Source organism: Mustelus asterias, chromosome 10, assembly GCF_964213995.1.
Source record: "Mustelus asterias chromosome 10, sMusAst1.hap1.1, whole genome shotgun sequence".
Lineage (NCBI taxonomy): Eukaryota > Metazoa > Chordata > Chondrichthyes > Carcharhiniformes > Triakidae > Mustelus > Mustelus asterias.
Genome location: NC_135810.1, coordinates 113,106,043 through 113,121,610, shown reverse-complemented (window position 1 = coordinate 113,121,610; position 15,568 = coordinate 113,106,043). Strand labels below are relative to the sequence as shown.

The window sequence follows — 15,568 nt, the reverse complement described above, 5'->3', positions numbered from 1 at the left end:
CATCAAGGTCCCGGTCTGTCACCGTGCTAGGGAGTTGCTTGGTAACTTTAATGCTGCAAGGCACAGTTTACGAGCGTTTCAAGCTCCTGGTGTTGCCGTACCTTTGTGCGCCAATACTTCCCGGACTAAACTTCATGGTCCACTTGAGGAGTGTAACCCTACAGTACGGTGGGCCACTCCCTTCGCTTTCAGTGGGAGAACAGCAGCCTCCAAATTGCCCAACGCGCCCCACCTGTAGCTTCTCGATGCTGAAGATTACCACATCCTCCCTGTTCCAGAATCTTGTGCCAGGCTGCAAGCCCATTGCGACTAAGAGTAGGCGTTACAGCACTGAGGATCGGATCTTCATTCGATCTGAAGTTCAGCGGCTCCTCAAGGAAAGGATCATACAACCTAGCGCTAGTCCGTGGAGAGCGCAGGTCGTGGTGGTCAAGAGTGGGAACAAACCCCGGATGGTCATTGACTATAGTCAGACCATTAATAGGTACACGCAGCTGGATGCGTATCCCCTCCCGCGCATATCTGACATGGTCAATCAGATTGCGCAGTACCGGGTGTTCTCCACCATAGACCTCAGGTCTGCTTACCACCAACTCCCCATTCGCCCAGAGGACCGACACTACACGGCTTTTGAGGCGGATGGTCGCTTGTATCATTTTCTCAGGGTTCCCTTTGGTGTCACCAATGGGGTCTCGGTCTTCCAGCATGCTATGGACCGAATGGTGGACCAGAACGGGCTGTGGGCTACCTTCCCGTACCTGGATGACGTCACCATCTGCGGCCATGACCAGCAGGACCACGACACAAATCTCCTGAATTTCCTACGCACTGCATCTCGCCTGAACCTGACCTACAACAGGGAGAAGTGTGTGTTTCGTATGCGCCGTTTAGCCATCCTCGGATACGTGGTGGAAAACGGGGTCATTGGCCCTGATCCAGACCGTATGCGTCCCCTCTTTGAACTTCCCCTGCTCACTAGTGCAAAAGCACTGAGATGATGCTTAGGCTTCTTCTCTTATTATGCACAGTGGGTTCCCAATTACGCGGACAAAGCCCGTCCGCTCATCAAGTCCACTTCTTTTCCCCTAACACCAGAGGCCCGATTGGCCTTTGATAAACTAAAAGCCGACATCGCGAAAGCTACGATGCACGCTGTTGATGAGTCCATCCCCTTTCAGGTGGAGAGCGATGCATCTGATTTCGCCCTGGCCGCCACACTTAACCAGGCGGGCAGGCCCGTCGCCTTTTTTTCCCGCACCCTCCAAGGCCCCGAAATTCGGCATTCAGCGGTGGAAAAGGAGGCCCAGGCCATTGTGGAGGCCGTCAGGCACTGGCGCCATTACTTGGCGGGAAAACGGTTCACCCTGATCACGGACCAGCGGTCCGTGGCGTTCATGTTTAATAACAAGCTGAGGGGCAAGATCAAGAACGACAAGATCTTGCGGTGGAGAATTGAACTCTCCACCTATAACTATGACATCATGTATCGTTCAGGGAAACTCAATGAGCCCTCGGATGCCCTCTCGCGTGGAACATGCGCCAGTATACAGGAGGACCGTTTGCAGGCTCTCCATAATGACCTATGTCATCCTGGGGTCACTCGGCTCTACCACTTTATAAAAGCCCGCAATCTGCCCTACTCGGTGGAGGATGTCAGGTCCATAACAAGAAGCTGTCGGGGATGCGCGGAATGCAAACCGCACTTTTACCGACCTGACCGGGCACAATTAGTCAAGGCCACTCGTCCCTTCGAAAGACCGAGTGTCGATTTTAAGGGCCCCCTTCCCTCAACAGATCGGAATGTGTACTTCCTCAACATCATTGATGAGTACTCGAGATTCCCTTTTGTTGTTCCCTGCTCTGATATATCCGCTGCCACGGTTATCAAGGCATTCCGTGATCTTTTTACCCTGTTCGGGTACCCCAGCTACATTCACAGCGACAGGGGCTCGTCGTTCATGAGCGATGACTTGAGGCAATCCTGCTTTCATACGGGATTGCCTCTAGTAGAACCACGAGCTACAACCCTAGGGGTAACGGACAGGTGGAACGTGAGAATGCTACAGTCTGGAAGGCTGTCTTACTGGCGTTGAAGTCAAAAAGTCTTCCAGTCTCCCGTTGGCAAGAGGTGCTCCCTGATGCGCTCCATTCCATACGCTCACTCCTGTGTACGGCAACCAACGCTACTCCCCATGAAAGGCTGTTTTCATTCCCTCGGAAGTCTTCCTCTGGGATCTCATTACCGTCTTGGTTGACGTACTCAGGACCTGTCCTCCTGCAGCGACATGTAAGGGCCCGCAAGTCCGACCCGTTGGTCGAACAGGTCCATCTCCTCCACGCCAACCCTCAGTATGCCTATGTGGCATACCCTGACGGGCGAGAGGACACGGTCTCGATCCGAGACCTGGCGCCAGCAGGGGACGTAGAAACCCCTGTCGCTCCCATACCCTCTGTTACAAACCCCATAACTCTTGTTTCCCCTCCGGACACGGCGCGAGCAACATCAGGACCATTACTTAACCCTTTTACCCCCGTGTACAGCTTGCCTGAGTCCAGAGGATGGTCGCCACTTCAGGGCGTGTCGGAACTCCATGGATTACCATCACCTCAGGGTCAACCGGCCTGTGAGACTGTGGAGGAACAGTTGGACATCGCCTTGGGGAGAACGCCACCGCGAGTGCCTACTCTGGTGTCATCGCCGGTATTGAGGAGGTCACAACGACGGTGCGGTCCCCCTGACCGTCTGAACTTATAGACTGATGACAAATTATTCTGTTTTTTTGTACCCCGCCGGCCTTTGTCTTCAAAGGAGGGGTGAATGTGGTGAACCATCGTTGGTTCCCACTAGATAGTACTGAGCCAGGGTCTGGCCAGTACTACAAGTATGTATATATGTTGCTGTTGGGGTTAGGGATGGGTTGTTCTACTTGTTGCTGTTGGGGTTAGGGTTGGGCTGTTACACCTTGTATTATAGTTATTGTGGTACATCCCAGTCGGGTTCCGCCTCCTGGGAGAGGTATAAAGGTCACTGCTCTGTCTGGGACCCCTCAGTCTGGGATCGTGTATATAATTAGTAGCTTCGTTGTTACAGCAAATAAAAGCTTTTATTTCCTGAGCATCTCAAGCCTCGTGTGTGATAACACGCATCACTGCCCCATAGCGCAGTGGAGTCTGAATCATTGAAGGGTTTCAAGAAAGAAATAGATGTATTCCTAATAGAAAATGGGTTAAAGGGATATGGGGAACAGGTGGGGAGGTGGATTTGAGACCAGGGAGAGGTCAGCCATGATCTGATTGAATTGTGCAGCAGGTTTGAAGGGCTGAATTTGTCTTCTTCTAATACCTATGTTCCTATAAGCCTTATCATTCTGCACAAAATGGGGTCCAGTAATATGGTGCCTCTTTTCCCCAAGCCTTCTGATGTTCATTCCTCCACACAGACCAGGCAGCTGAGTTCTTCAGCAATTCTTCAAAAACTTGCCATGTTGGAGAAGTCAATGAGTTATCAATCAGGAGTAAATCACAGAATCATTCCACAGAGTGAGGGACCATTTGGCCCATCATGTCTCTGCTGGCTCTTTGAAAGACCTATCCAATTAGTCCCACACCCTCTGCTCTTCCTCCTGAATGTGTTTGAAAACAAATTGCTTTAACTGTGGTTTATCGGAAAAGCATTTCCCGAAAAAGATGAAGAGATATTTAGCCTTAAAAATAATGGATTGCAAATGAAATTGGACCACCAGTCTATAATGAATTTTAAATGCTGACCCATAATGTGACAATGGTTATTCATGAGCAAATAATTAGTTCTGGGTTGTGTGCCAGATTATTTATACATTATTTTAAAAAATATCTGCTTTCAATAAACCCATTGATAGCATTTCTTCATGAAGGGAAGTAAATTCTCCATTTCATTAGTCACATAGAAACTAAAAGCAGGAGGAGGTCATTCGGCCCTTCAAACCTGCGCTGCCATTCATTTTGATCATGGCTGATCATCAATTTTAATATCCTGATCCCCCCTTCCCCCCATATCCCTTGAGCCCCAAGAGCTATATCTAATTTCTTCTTGAAATCAGATAACATTTTGGTCTCAACTACTTTCTGTGACAGTGGATTCTTTTTTTTAAAGTTTATTTATTAGTCACAAGTAAGGCTTACATTAACACTGCAATGAAGTTACTGTGAAATTCCCATATTCAGCACCCTCTGGATGAAGAAATTTCTCCTCATCTCAGTTCTAAATGGCTTGCCCCTTATCCACAATCTATGATCCCTAGTTCTGGACTCCCCCCACCATTGGGAACATTCTTTCTGAATCTACCCTCTATGACCCTGTTAGAATTTTATAAGTTTCTATGAAATCCCCTCTCACTCTTCTAAACTCCAATGAATATAATCCCAACTGACTTAGTCTCTCCTCACATGATATCCCAGAAATCAGCCTGGTTAACCTTTGCTGTAATCCCTCTATAGCATGGACATCCTTCCTCTATCCACATAGTCAGATATGTCTATCTGCATACGCAAAGAAAAACAAAATACAGCTGGAAATTTAAATTAACAACAGCAAATACTGACAACTCTCAGCAGGTCAGGGAACATCAGTCTTGTATCAGAGTGAAAAGCTTCTGCATTTGGCTCCAAATCAGTGCTGGATTTATAGAATCATAGAAACCCTACAGTACAGAAAGAGGCCATTCGGCCCATCGAGTCTGCACCGACCACAATCCCACCCAGGCCCTACCCCCATATCCCGACATTTAGGCATAAGCTAAACAAGCTACAGCTTAGGGCCTCACAATCTGCAGGGGCCACACAAAATTTCAGAATTTTTTTTGAGGTGTTTTAAAATTACACGTGGCTTTTTATGTGTTCTGTAGTTTTTGAAATGGCTTGTGTAGCAAATTTTTATGTGTAGTTTTAAAATGGCAAAATGATAAATATGTAATCAGTAAATGCAATCATTTGAAAATAATTTGTATTTTTCACTTTAAATACCTTGCTATTAATTAATTAAAAGGCATAATTATGTTTTCAATTTTTTTGTGGCGACCCAAGGTCCTGTTTTGGTACGCACCTTTGTGAGACCTTTTGGTGTAACTTTTTAACAAGGGGCCTCCAAGCTTTGTATAGCTTACGGCCTCACCAAGTCTAAATCCGGCACTGCTCCCAATCCAGGGATTTGAGCACACAAAAATCTAGGTTGATATTCCAGCTGAGGAAGTGCTACACTGCAGGAGGTGTCATTGTTTGGATGAGATGTCAAACCCTGTCTGCTCTCTCAAGTGGATAGAAAGGATTCAAAGGCATTATTTCAAAACAAAGGGTGGTTCGCACTGCTGCCTCACAGCACCAGGGGCCCGGGTTCAATTCCCGGCTTGGGTCACTGTCTGTGTGGAGTTTGCACATTCTCCCCGTGTCCTCGTGGGTTTCCTCCGGGTGCTCCGGCTTCCTCCCACAGTCCAAAAATGTGGGGGTTAGGTCGATTGGCCAAGATAAAATTGCCCCTTAGTGTCAGGGAGATTAGCAGGGTAAATATGTGAGGTTACGGGGATAGGACCTGGGTGGGTTTGTGGTCAGTGCAGACTCCTTCTACACTGTGGAGATTTCTATGGTTTCTATGAAAGCAAGGGAGTTAACCGTGGTATCCTGGAATCTCCCAATCGGCATCACAAATCAGATTATGTGGTTATTATGACGATGCTATTGGTGGAAGATTTCTGTGTAAAATTGAGTTGCCACATTTCCTCCATTACTACAGTGACTAAGCACTCCTGGGTTGGAAAGCATTTTGGAATGTCTTAATTCTTTTATTTGTCTCACATATGAATATTTTAATTAAACCAGGTCTGGAAATGTGACTGCACAGAATTAGTGTATGATCCCGGTGCAGCACATGCAGACTGCATACACCTAATGAGACTGCAATCTAATCTCTGTGGTCATATCATTGAATGTGAAGGCCTTGTGGTGTGGTGATTACTGTCCCTCCCTGTAGCTCTGGGTTCCAAGACCCAGTCTAGAACTTGATGGGCAAAGAAGGCACTCGAACATCCTTTCAATACACGCCAATGGCAGGCACTGAGCGTGGGCGAGATTCCTGGTCAGCCATGTGCTGGAAAGAAACTGGAGCCTTGACCAGCACTGTCCACAGCTCCAGAATACAAGATGCACAGTAAACGTGCACTTCCTGGGGAGGAAGAGGGGTTTGATCCCTGTTCTGGCAATGGATTTTGGGACCTGCTTCTTTGCCCTATCTGTGTTGGAGGTCAAGGTGTTATCAGTTAAGATCTTTGAATGTGTCCATGCACAAACATTTTTCTATGGGTGGGATTTTCCAGGTCCACCCCCTCCCCCCCCCCCCCCCCCACTGCATGCTCTCTGGTGATGGAAGTTAGCCTAACACTGGCCGCCAGAGGGTCTCTATGGCATTTTGTATTGGCACGCCCATTCCACCGCTGGGGAATATGCCATGGGGTGTCACGTGTGGCAGGAACGGAAAATTCCACCAGAGGGAAGGGTTGGAAAATCCTGCCCTATGTATCACATTGCAACTCCTTTTCAATCAACTTTCACATGTATTGAAACAATAAATGTTATTTGTGATCTATAATAATGGACTTGTTTATTTACAGAACGTAGCAATTTGTCTCGTGAATATTTGGTGTTGCTTATACTGCCCATAGTCACAATGATGATAGTGCTGCTTCTACTGTTTACATTCACAAGGTAAGACTCTTTCCAGAGGTTTTATTGAGTTCTAATCAGTATCAGGATTCGCTCAGCGCCTGTCCTGATGTCACCGACTGGCATCAGAGTTCAGCTCCAAAGGGTTTCAGCTCTCTGCCGAAAAGTCAGGACTATTGAAATTCATCAGGGATTCTCCCAATCTCCCGCCACAGGCTTGATGTGAGACCAGCATGGTGGCACAATGGTTAGCACTGCTGCCTCACAGTGCCAGGGACCCAGGTTCAATTCCCAGCTTGGGTCACTGTCTGTGCAGAGTCTGCACATTCTCCCTGTGTTTGCGTGGGTTTCCTCCGGGTGCTCCGGTTTTCTCTCACAGTCTGAAAGGCGTGTTGGTTAGGTGCATTGGCTGTGCTAAATTCTCCCTCAGTGCACCCAAACAGGCACCGGAGTATGGCGACGAGGGGATTTTCACAGTAACTTCATTGCAGTGTTAATGTAAGCCTACTTGTGACACTAATAAATAAACTTTAAAACTAGAACTCTCTGAGAAACTGTTCAACTGGAAGCTTGTGCTATTTCTCTGCGGAGGTTCAGGTTGCCGGTGCTCACTAGTATTCTGGTAAATCACACTTGGAAATATAACCGCTGACCTTTCTCCCTTATTTTACTCTCTGTATCTCTATTAAGTTTCTTGCACATTCTTGTCTTACCATTTACTTCTTAAGGTGGTCAGAATTATTTGTCCTTATTGTTACCTTTATGTTTTGGAGGTCAAGAATTATGCTTGACACAAACACGCACTAAATCCAACACATTTATTGAGAATTTTAAACAAAAGTTTCAATTACGCCAGACAGTTACCCCCCCATGGTCAAACTGAGATGACTGGATGTCACTTAGATGTGGGCCGGATTTCTCTAGCCATTCGTGGTGGTGGGATTCTCCATGTGAGATGAATATTCATCGAATCCCTACAGTAGAAAAGGAAGCCATTCGGCCCATCGAGTCTGCACTGACCACAATCCCAACCAGGCCCAATTCCCATAACCCCTCACATTTGCCCTGCTAGTTCGCCTGACACTAAGGAGCAATGTAGCATGGCCAATCCACCTAACCTGCACATCTTTGGACTGTGGGAGGAAACGGGAGCACCCGGAGGAAACCCACACAGACACGGGGAGAACGTGCAAACTCCACACAGACAGTCACCCAAGGCCAGAATTGAATCAGGGTCCCTGGTGCTGTGAGGCAGCAGTGCTAACCACCGCGCCATTCTCCAAAATAGTGGTCTGGTCCAAAATAGTGGTCTTCAGGTCCAAGATTTCCCATTGTAATCATGATTTTGTTTTGATTATAGGGAAAACACAGAATGATTGAGACAGTTCAAGATTATGAGGGTTGTGAACTTCAAAGAATAATAAGTCATGTCGTTATTATAAGCCAATAGGAATTCCCATTGACAGTGGTGGGACCAAGGAATCCCGCGGGACACACGCCATGAACTTTAACCGAAATCTTCCTGGCTGCTGCACCGGGACTCTTCCCAGTGATGAGTGTACAGATAGAAATGAAATGAGACAGTTACTTCTCAGTGGTGAATTCAAGATGATTAGAGGTTACGTGAGATTGATCTTTAAGATGTGCGGGTTAGGTGGATTGGCCATGCCAAATTGCCCCTTAGTGTCAGAGGGATTAAGCAGGGTAAATACATGGGGTTACGGGAATAGGGCCTGGATGGGATTGTTGTCAATGCAGGTTCAATGGGCTGAATGCCCTCCTTATACACGGTAGGGTTTCTATGATTCTATGTATTTCTTTCTTTAACTCACATTTAAGATTTATTTTCTTCTTTCTGGCGCACTCAGCATTGGCACATAGCTTCTGTCTTCCTTCTTGAGTCCTCCTGTGCGGCACTTGGGTTTAGATACAAAACAGTTATGAATAACTCACAGACAGTATCTTCAATATGTGCTTGGTTAATTGGTTGCAAGATCGGCACAGTGGTTAGCATTGCTGCCTCACAGCGCAAGGGGCCCAGATTCAATTCTGGCCTTGGATGACTGACTGTGTGGAGTTTGCACGTTCTCCCTGTGTCCGCGTGGGTTTCCTCCGGGTGCTCCGCTTTCCTCCCACAGTCCAAAGAGGTGCGGGGATAGGTGGATTGGCCATGTTAAATTTCCCCTTAGTGTCAGTGGGACTAGCAGGGTAAATACGTGGGGTTACGGGGATAGGGCCTGGGTGGGATTGTGGTCGGTGCAGACTCGATGGGCCAAATGGCCTCCTTCTGCACTGCAGGGATTCTATGCCTCTATCATCTGTTGGTTGGTTGATGTATTCCCACACTGTCTTACATTCCCACTTGGAATACCCATCTGGCTTCAATCAGTTTGTTGTGACAAACTAGAACATAGAACATAGAACAGAACAGCACAGAACAGGCCCTTCGGCCCACGATGTTGTGCCGAGCTTTATCTGAAACCAAGATCAAGCTATCCCACTCCCTATCATCCTGGTGCGCTCCATGTGCCTATCCAATAACCGCTTAAATGTTCCTAAAGTGTCTGACTCCACTATCACTGCAGGCAGTCCATTCCACACCCCAACCACTCTCTGCGTAAAGAACCTACCTCTGATATCCTTCCTATATCTCCCACCACAAACCCTATAGTTATGCCCCCTTGTAGTAGCTCCATCCACCCGAGGAAATAGTCTTTCAACGTTCACTCTATCTATCCCCTTCATCATTTTATAAACCTCTATTAAGTCTCCTCTTAGCCTCCTCCGCTCCAGAGAGAACAGCCCTAGCTCCCTCAACCTTTCCTCATAAGACCTACCCTCCAAACCAGGCAGCATCCTGGTAAATCTCCTCTGCACTCTTTCCAGCGCTTCCACATCCTTCTTATAGTGAGGTGACCAGAACTGCACACAATATTCCAAATGTGGTCTCACCAAGGTCCTGTACAGTTGCAGCATAACCCCACGGCTCTTAAACTCCAACCCCCTGTAAATAAAAGCTAACACACTATAGGCCTTCTTCACAGCTCTATCCACTTGAGTGGCAACCTTTAGAGATCTGTGGATATGGACCCCAAGATCTCTCTGTTCCTCCACAGTCTTCAGAACCCTACCTTTGACCCTGTAATCCACATTTAAATTAGTCCTACCAAAATGAATCACCTCACATTTATCAGGGTTAAACTCCATTTGCCATTTTTCAGCCCAGCTTTGCATCCTATCTATGTCTCTTTGCAGCCTACAACAGCCCTCCACCTCATCCACTACTCCACCAATCTTGGTGTCATCAGCAAATTTACTGATCCACCCTTCAGCCCCCTCCTCTAAGTCATGAATAAAAATCACAAAGAGCAGAGGACCATGCACTGATCCCTGCGGCACTCCGCTAGCAACCTGCCTCCAATCCGAAACTTTTCCATCAACCACCACCCTCTGTCTTCGATCAGACAGCCAGTTACCTATCCAATCGGCCAACTTTCCCTCTATCCCACACCTCCTCACTTTCATCATAAGCCGACCATGGGGGACCTTATCAAACGCCTTACTAAAATCCATGTATATGACATCAACTGCCCTACCTTCATCAACACACTTAGTTACCTCCTCAAAAAATTCTATCAAATTCGTGAGGCACGACTTGCCCTTCACGAATCTGTGCTGACTATCCCGGATTAATCCGCATCTTTCTAAATGGTCGTAAATCCCATCTCTAAGGACCTTTTCCATCAATTTACCAACCACCGAAGTAAGACTAACCGATCTATAATTACCAGGGTCATTTCTATTCCCTTTCTTAAACAGAGGAACAACATTCGCCATTCTCCAGTCCTCTGGCACCATCCCCGTGGACAGTGAGGACCCAAAGATCAAAGCCAAAGGCTCTGCAATCTCATCCCTTGCCTCCCAAAGAATCCTAGGATATATTTCATCAGGCCCAGGGGACTTATCGACCTTCAGTTCATTCAAAACTGCCAGGACATCCTCCCTCCGAACATCTATTTCCTCCAGCCTATTAGCCTGTAACACCTTCTCTTCCTCAAAAACATGGCCCCTCTCCTTGGTGAACACTGAAGAAAAGTATTCATTCATCACCTCGCCTATCTTTACTGATTCCATACACAAGTTCCCACTACTGTCCTTGACCAGCCCTAACCTCACCCTGGTCATTCTTTTATTCCTCACATAAGAGTAAAACGCCTTGGGGTTTTCCTTGATCCGACCCACCAAGGACTTCTCATGTCCCCTCATAGCTCTCCTAAGTCCCTTTTTCAGCTCATTCCTTGCTAACTTGTAACCCTCAATCGAGCCATCTGAACCTTGTTTCCTCATCCCTACATAAGCTTCCCTCTTCCTTTTCACAAGACATTCCACCTCTTTCGTGAAACATGGTTCCCTCACTCGGCCATTTCCTCCCTGCCTGACAGCGACATACCTATCAAGGACACCCAGTATTTGTTCCTTGAAAAAGTTCCACTTTTCATTAGTTCCTTTCTCTGACAGTTTCTGTTCCCAACTTATGCCCCCTAATTCTTGTCTAATCGCATCACAAACTGTTCTATTTCTATTATTGTAATGAATTAATAACTTTGAATCTGAAATCCATTCCTTAGCCAAGCCCATGCAGGATGGAATGAGTATATAGCTCAGCAATAATCTCATCGAATGGTGGGACAGGCTTGGCTCCTGTATAATTCCCCAGTAGTTTTCTTTCTCTCTGCCATCACCTTCTCTTCCAAGTAGGTTGACTTGTTTCATTTTTGTTAGTGCGAGTGGGCGAATACGACCACTACAGACCCAGAGTCAGGTTCAACAATGGCACAGCTTTATTGCTTTTACGTCGACGGAGGTACAATCAGGACACACATACAATAACAGTCCCAAAGGTACTCTGAAGGCCTGCCGCAATGGGCTACAGTTATACTCAAACTTTGACACTTTGTATGATTCAAATGTTAATGTTTTGTTTACAGTATTCTGATATGGTCATCCTGCTTAATGGGTTTTTAGGTGCGGAGTTGATGTGTTAAGTCTGGTGATTGCCCAGTCTAGGGAGGTGATAATTTTTTGAGATCTCTGGAGTTTCTTATACAATAGGTGTTTAATTGGATATCAGGAAGTCTTCCAGGTCTCAGAGACCTTCTGAAGTGTTTGATAAGGGCTTCCTGATATCCTTGGAGCCAATTTATTTAAATGCTAATGTGAGTTCCTGAGTCCTTTTGTTAGCCTTGTTTCTGCGTTTTAAAATACCTGCTTGTCTGTTCACACTTTGTGCCTGGGTGCTGCTTTGTCCTGTTTCATTTATTTGATTTTATTCTGAGAAATATTTATCTAAGGAATCATAGAAATTTGTGTCCGCTTACAGTTTCTAAGTGACCATGAACCAGACAATGGATGTCTGTAGATCACTGCACGGCCAGGCATCACTCTTGAGCACAGCCAACATCTTCATGTGTGCAGTTTGTGGAAGGGATCATTGCCCTGCTGCCAAGTGTGACAGTCTGGCAGCCCATTCCACAAGGGTCACAGACCAATTCTGACAGTGCAAAAAAGTCTGAACTAAGCCACTACATATGGCACAGTGGTTAGCACTGCTGTCTCACAGTGCCAGGGACCTGGGTTCAATTCCACCTTGGGTCACTGTCTGTGTGGAGTTTGCACTTTCTCTCCGTGTCTGTGTGAGTTTCCTCCAGATGCTCCAGTTTCCTCCCACATCCAAAGATGCGTGGGTTAGGTTGATTGGCCATGATAAATTTGCCCTTCGTGTCAGTGGGACTAGCAAAGTAAATACGTGGGGTTACGGGTATAGGGCCTGAATGGGATTGTGGTCGGTGCAGACTCAATGGGCTGAATGGCCTCCTTCTGCACTGTAGGGATTATATGATTCAATGCCAAAAATTAAAGTTTATTTATTAGTCACAAGTAGACTTACATTAACGCTGCAATGAAGTTATTGTGAAAATCCCCGAGTCGCCACACTCCGGCGCCTGTTCGGGTACACTGAGGGAGAATTTAGCTTGGCCAATGCACCTAACCAGCACATCTTTGGACTGTGGGAGGAAACTGGAGCACCCGGAGGAAACCCACGCAGATACAGGGAGAATGTGCCGACTCTGCACAGACAGTAACCCAAGCCGCGATTTGCTCTGACGAAGGGTCATCTCGATTCAAAATGTTGGCTCTACTCTCTCTCCGCAGATGTTGTCAGGCCTGCTGAGATTGTCCAGCATTTTTTTGTTTTTGAATTGGACCTGGGTCCCTGGCGCTGTGAGGCAGCAGTGCCAAACACTGTGCCACCGTGCCGCCCCTGCATATAAGATTTATTTTAATGCAAAAGTTAGATTTTGATTTTGCGTGATAGTGTAAAATGGGTGATAATGAATTGCAGTTCATTTTACAGCTTTCCCATTGATTTCAATGGAGATAGTAATGAGGACAGACCTGTACCAAGCCACTGGCCTGATATCACGGGCGGGATTTTACAGCCCCGCTCGTCCCGAAACCGGAAAATCCTGCCTGAGGTCAATGGACCTTTCCATGGTCCACCCCTCACCCGCTCCGATTCCCATAGCAGGCGTGACGGTAAAATTCCGACCCACACATTTTTCACTGTCACACAAAGCCATGAGCAACCCAAAATGTTCTTCTGTGTTTATATGCAAGAAAATGTAAAGCTTATGTGGGTTTAATTAATGTGTTTAATGTTGCTTAGGTACAAAGTGTTGGAAATTGTATTCAAGCCAATCCCTGATCCTCAAAAGAAGTTCAAAGCATTGTTTGATGAATATAACGGTAATTTCCAGGTAGGCAGGCACTAACAAAATACTACATCCTTCACGGTCAGAAATTCAGATACTCGGTGACGCGCGATATAACTCACGAGGCTAGAGATGCTCGAGGAAATAAAGGCTTTTATTGACTACTACAATAGAGCTACCATATATAATACACGATCCCAGACTGAAGGGTCCCAGACAGAGCAGTGACCTTTATACCTCTCCCAGGAGGCGGAGCCCGACTGGGATGTACCATAAGAACTATATTACAGGTAGAACAACCCAACCCTAACCCCAACAGTAACAGGTAGAACAGCCCAACCCTAACCCCAACAGTAACATACATACAGACTCATAGTACTGGCCAGACCCTGGCTCAGCACTACCTGGTGGGAACCAACGATGGTTCACCACACTCGGCACCTGATTATCAGAGCTCTGATGAAGGGTCATCCAGACTCAAAATGTTGGCTCTATTATCTCTCCACAGACACTGTCAGGTCTGCTGAGTTTCTCCAGCATTTTGTTTATCAGATTCCAGCACCTGCAGTATTTTGCCTTTACCTACTTGAATCTTGTGATGACTTCAATCAGGCAATTGAGGTTTATTTTCGTTTATTACAAATATGTTAATACAAAACAATTACAAATACACAAAAAACAAATGTGAAAAATACATTACCAATGGCTAATGCCATCCATTTATCAGTTACTACCTTCTATTTAGGAAGGGTTCACTCACAATCATAGTTGGCAATTGAGGTTGGCCTGCTTAAGTATGAACCCTTCTAATTGATGGCCCAATCAGGGAGCCCCATGTCCTGTATTTAAACAGGAGTGTCAGTCTCTCTTTAATCCTGATGCAGATAACACATGCTGTTTGATTTAAAAAAAAAAATCACATGTATTAACATAGTGAAAAGTATGGTTTCTTGTGTGCTAGACAGACAAAGCATACTGTTAATAGAGAAGGAAATGAGACAGTGCAGAATGTAGTGTTAGTCATAACTAGGGTGTAGAGAAAGATCAACTTAATGCAAGGTAAGTCCATTCAAAAGTCTGACAGCAGCAGGGAAGAAGCTGTCCTTGAGTTGGTTGGTATGTGACCTCAGACTTTTGTATTTTTTTCCTGGTGGAAGAGAGAATGTGTGGGGGGTCCTTAATGCTGCTGGTTGCTTTAAGGCAGTGGGAAGTGTAGATAGTCAATGGGTGGGAAGCTGGTTTGCATGATGGATTGGGCTCTGTTCATGACCTTTTGTTGTTTCTTGTGGTCTTGGGCAGTGCAGGAGCCATACCAAGCTGTGATACAACCAAAAAGAATGATTTCTATGGTGCATCTATGGTGTAGAAGTTGGTGAGAGTTGAAGCTGACATGCCAAATTTCCTTAGTCTTCTGAGAAAGTAGAGGTGTTGGTGGGCTTTCTTAACTATAGTGTTGGCATGGGGGGACCAGGACAGGTTGTTGGTGATCTGGACACCTAAACTTGAAGCTCTCAATCCTTTCTACTTTGTCCCCATTGATACCATACTTCGTATGGTATGGTGGGATCTTATAAATAAATAAAGCAACTTTTGGTGATGGTACTTTTGCCTCTGGACTTATTACAAATAGTACCAGCAATGGGAAGGTGTTTTTTTTTAATGTAGAAAGACTGGAAAAGCTTTAATTGTTCTAAGAGCTGAGGGGATTTGATAAAGTTGTTCAAAATGAAGTGTTTTTAGTTGTGACTAAAGAAATGGCAGAAGTGAAGGACATGGATTTAAGGTAATTGGGAAAAGAACCTGAGGAAACATTTATTTTTGCACACGTTGTAATGATCTCAGATATGCAACTTTTCAAGATGCAGAAAATGAATTCAATCATATCATTCAGCTTTGGTGAAATGAAGGAATAAAATGATGGGGGCTAAGGGGAAAGCATAGCGAGTAGGACATTAGAGTTAGAGGTTTACAGCATGGAAACAGGCCCTTCAGCCCAACTTGTCCATGTTGCCTTTTAACCACTAAGCTAGTCCCAATTGCCTGAATTTGGCCCATATCCCTCTATACCAGTCTTACCCATGTAACAGTCCAAATGCTTAAAACAA

General features: G+C 45.9%; 1 protein-coding gene across 1 annotated transcript in view; it reads left to right on the top strand.

Annotated features, from left to right (window-relative positions):
* LOC144499873 (interleukin-13 receptor subunit alpha-2-like) overlaps nucleotides 1-15,568 on the top strand; it is a 72,309-nt gene that overhangs the window by 52,146 nt on the left and 4,595 nt on the right. The window contains exons 10-11 of the mRNA XM_078222478.1: nucleotides 6,639-6,732; nucleotides 13,418-13,508. Of these exons, the coding sequence (XP_078078604.1) occupies nucleotides 6,639-6,732; nucleotides 13,418-13,508 (185 nt within the window). The remainder of the gene's footprint in view (nucleotides 1-6,638; nucleotides 6,733-13,417; nucleotides 13,509-15,568) is intronic.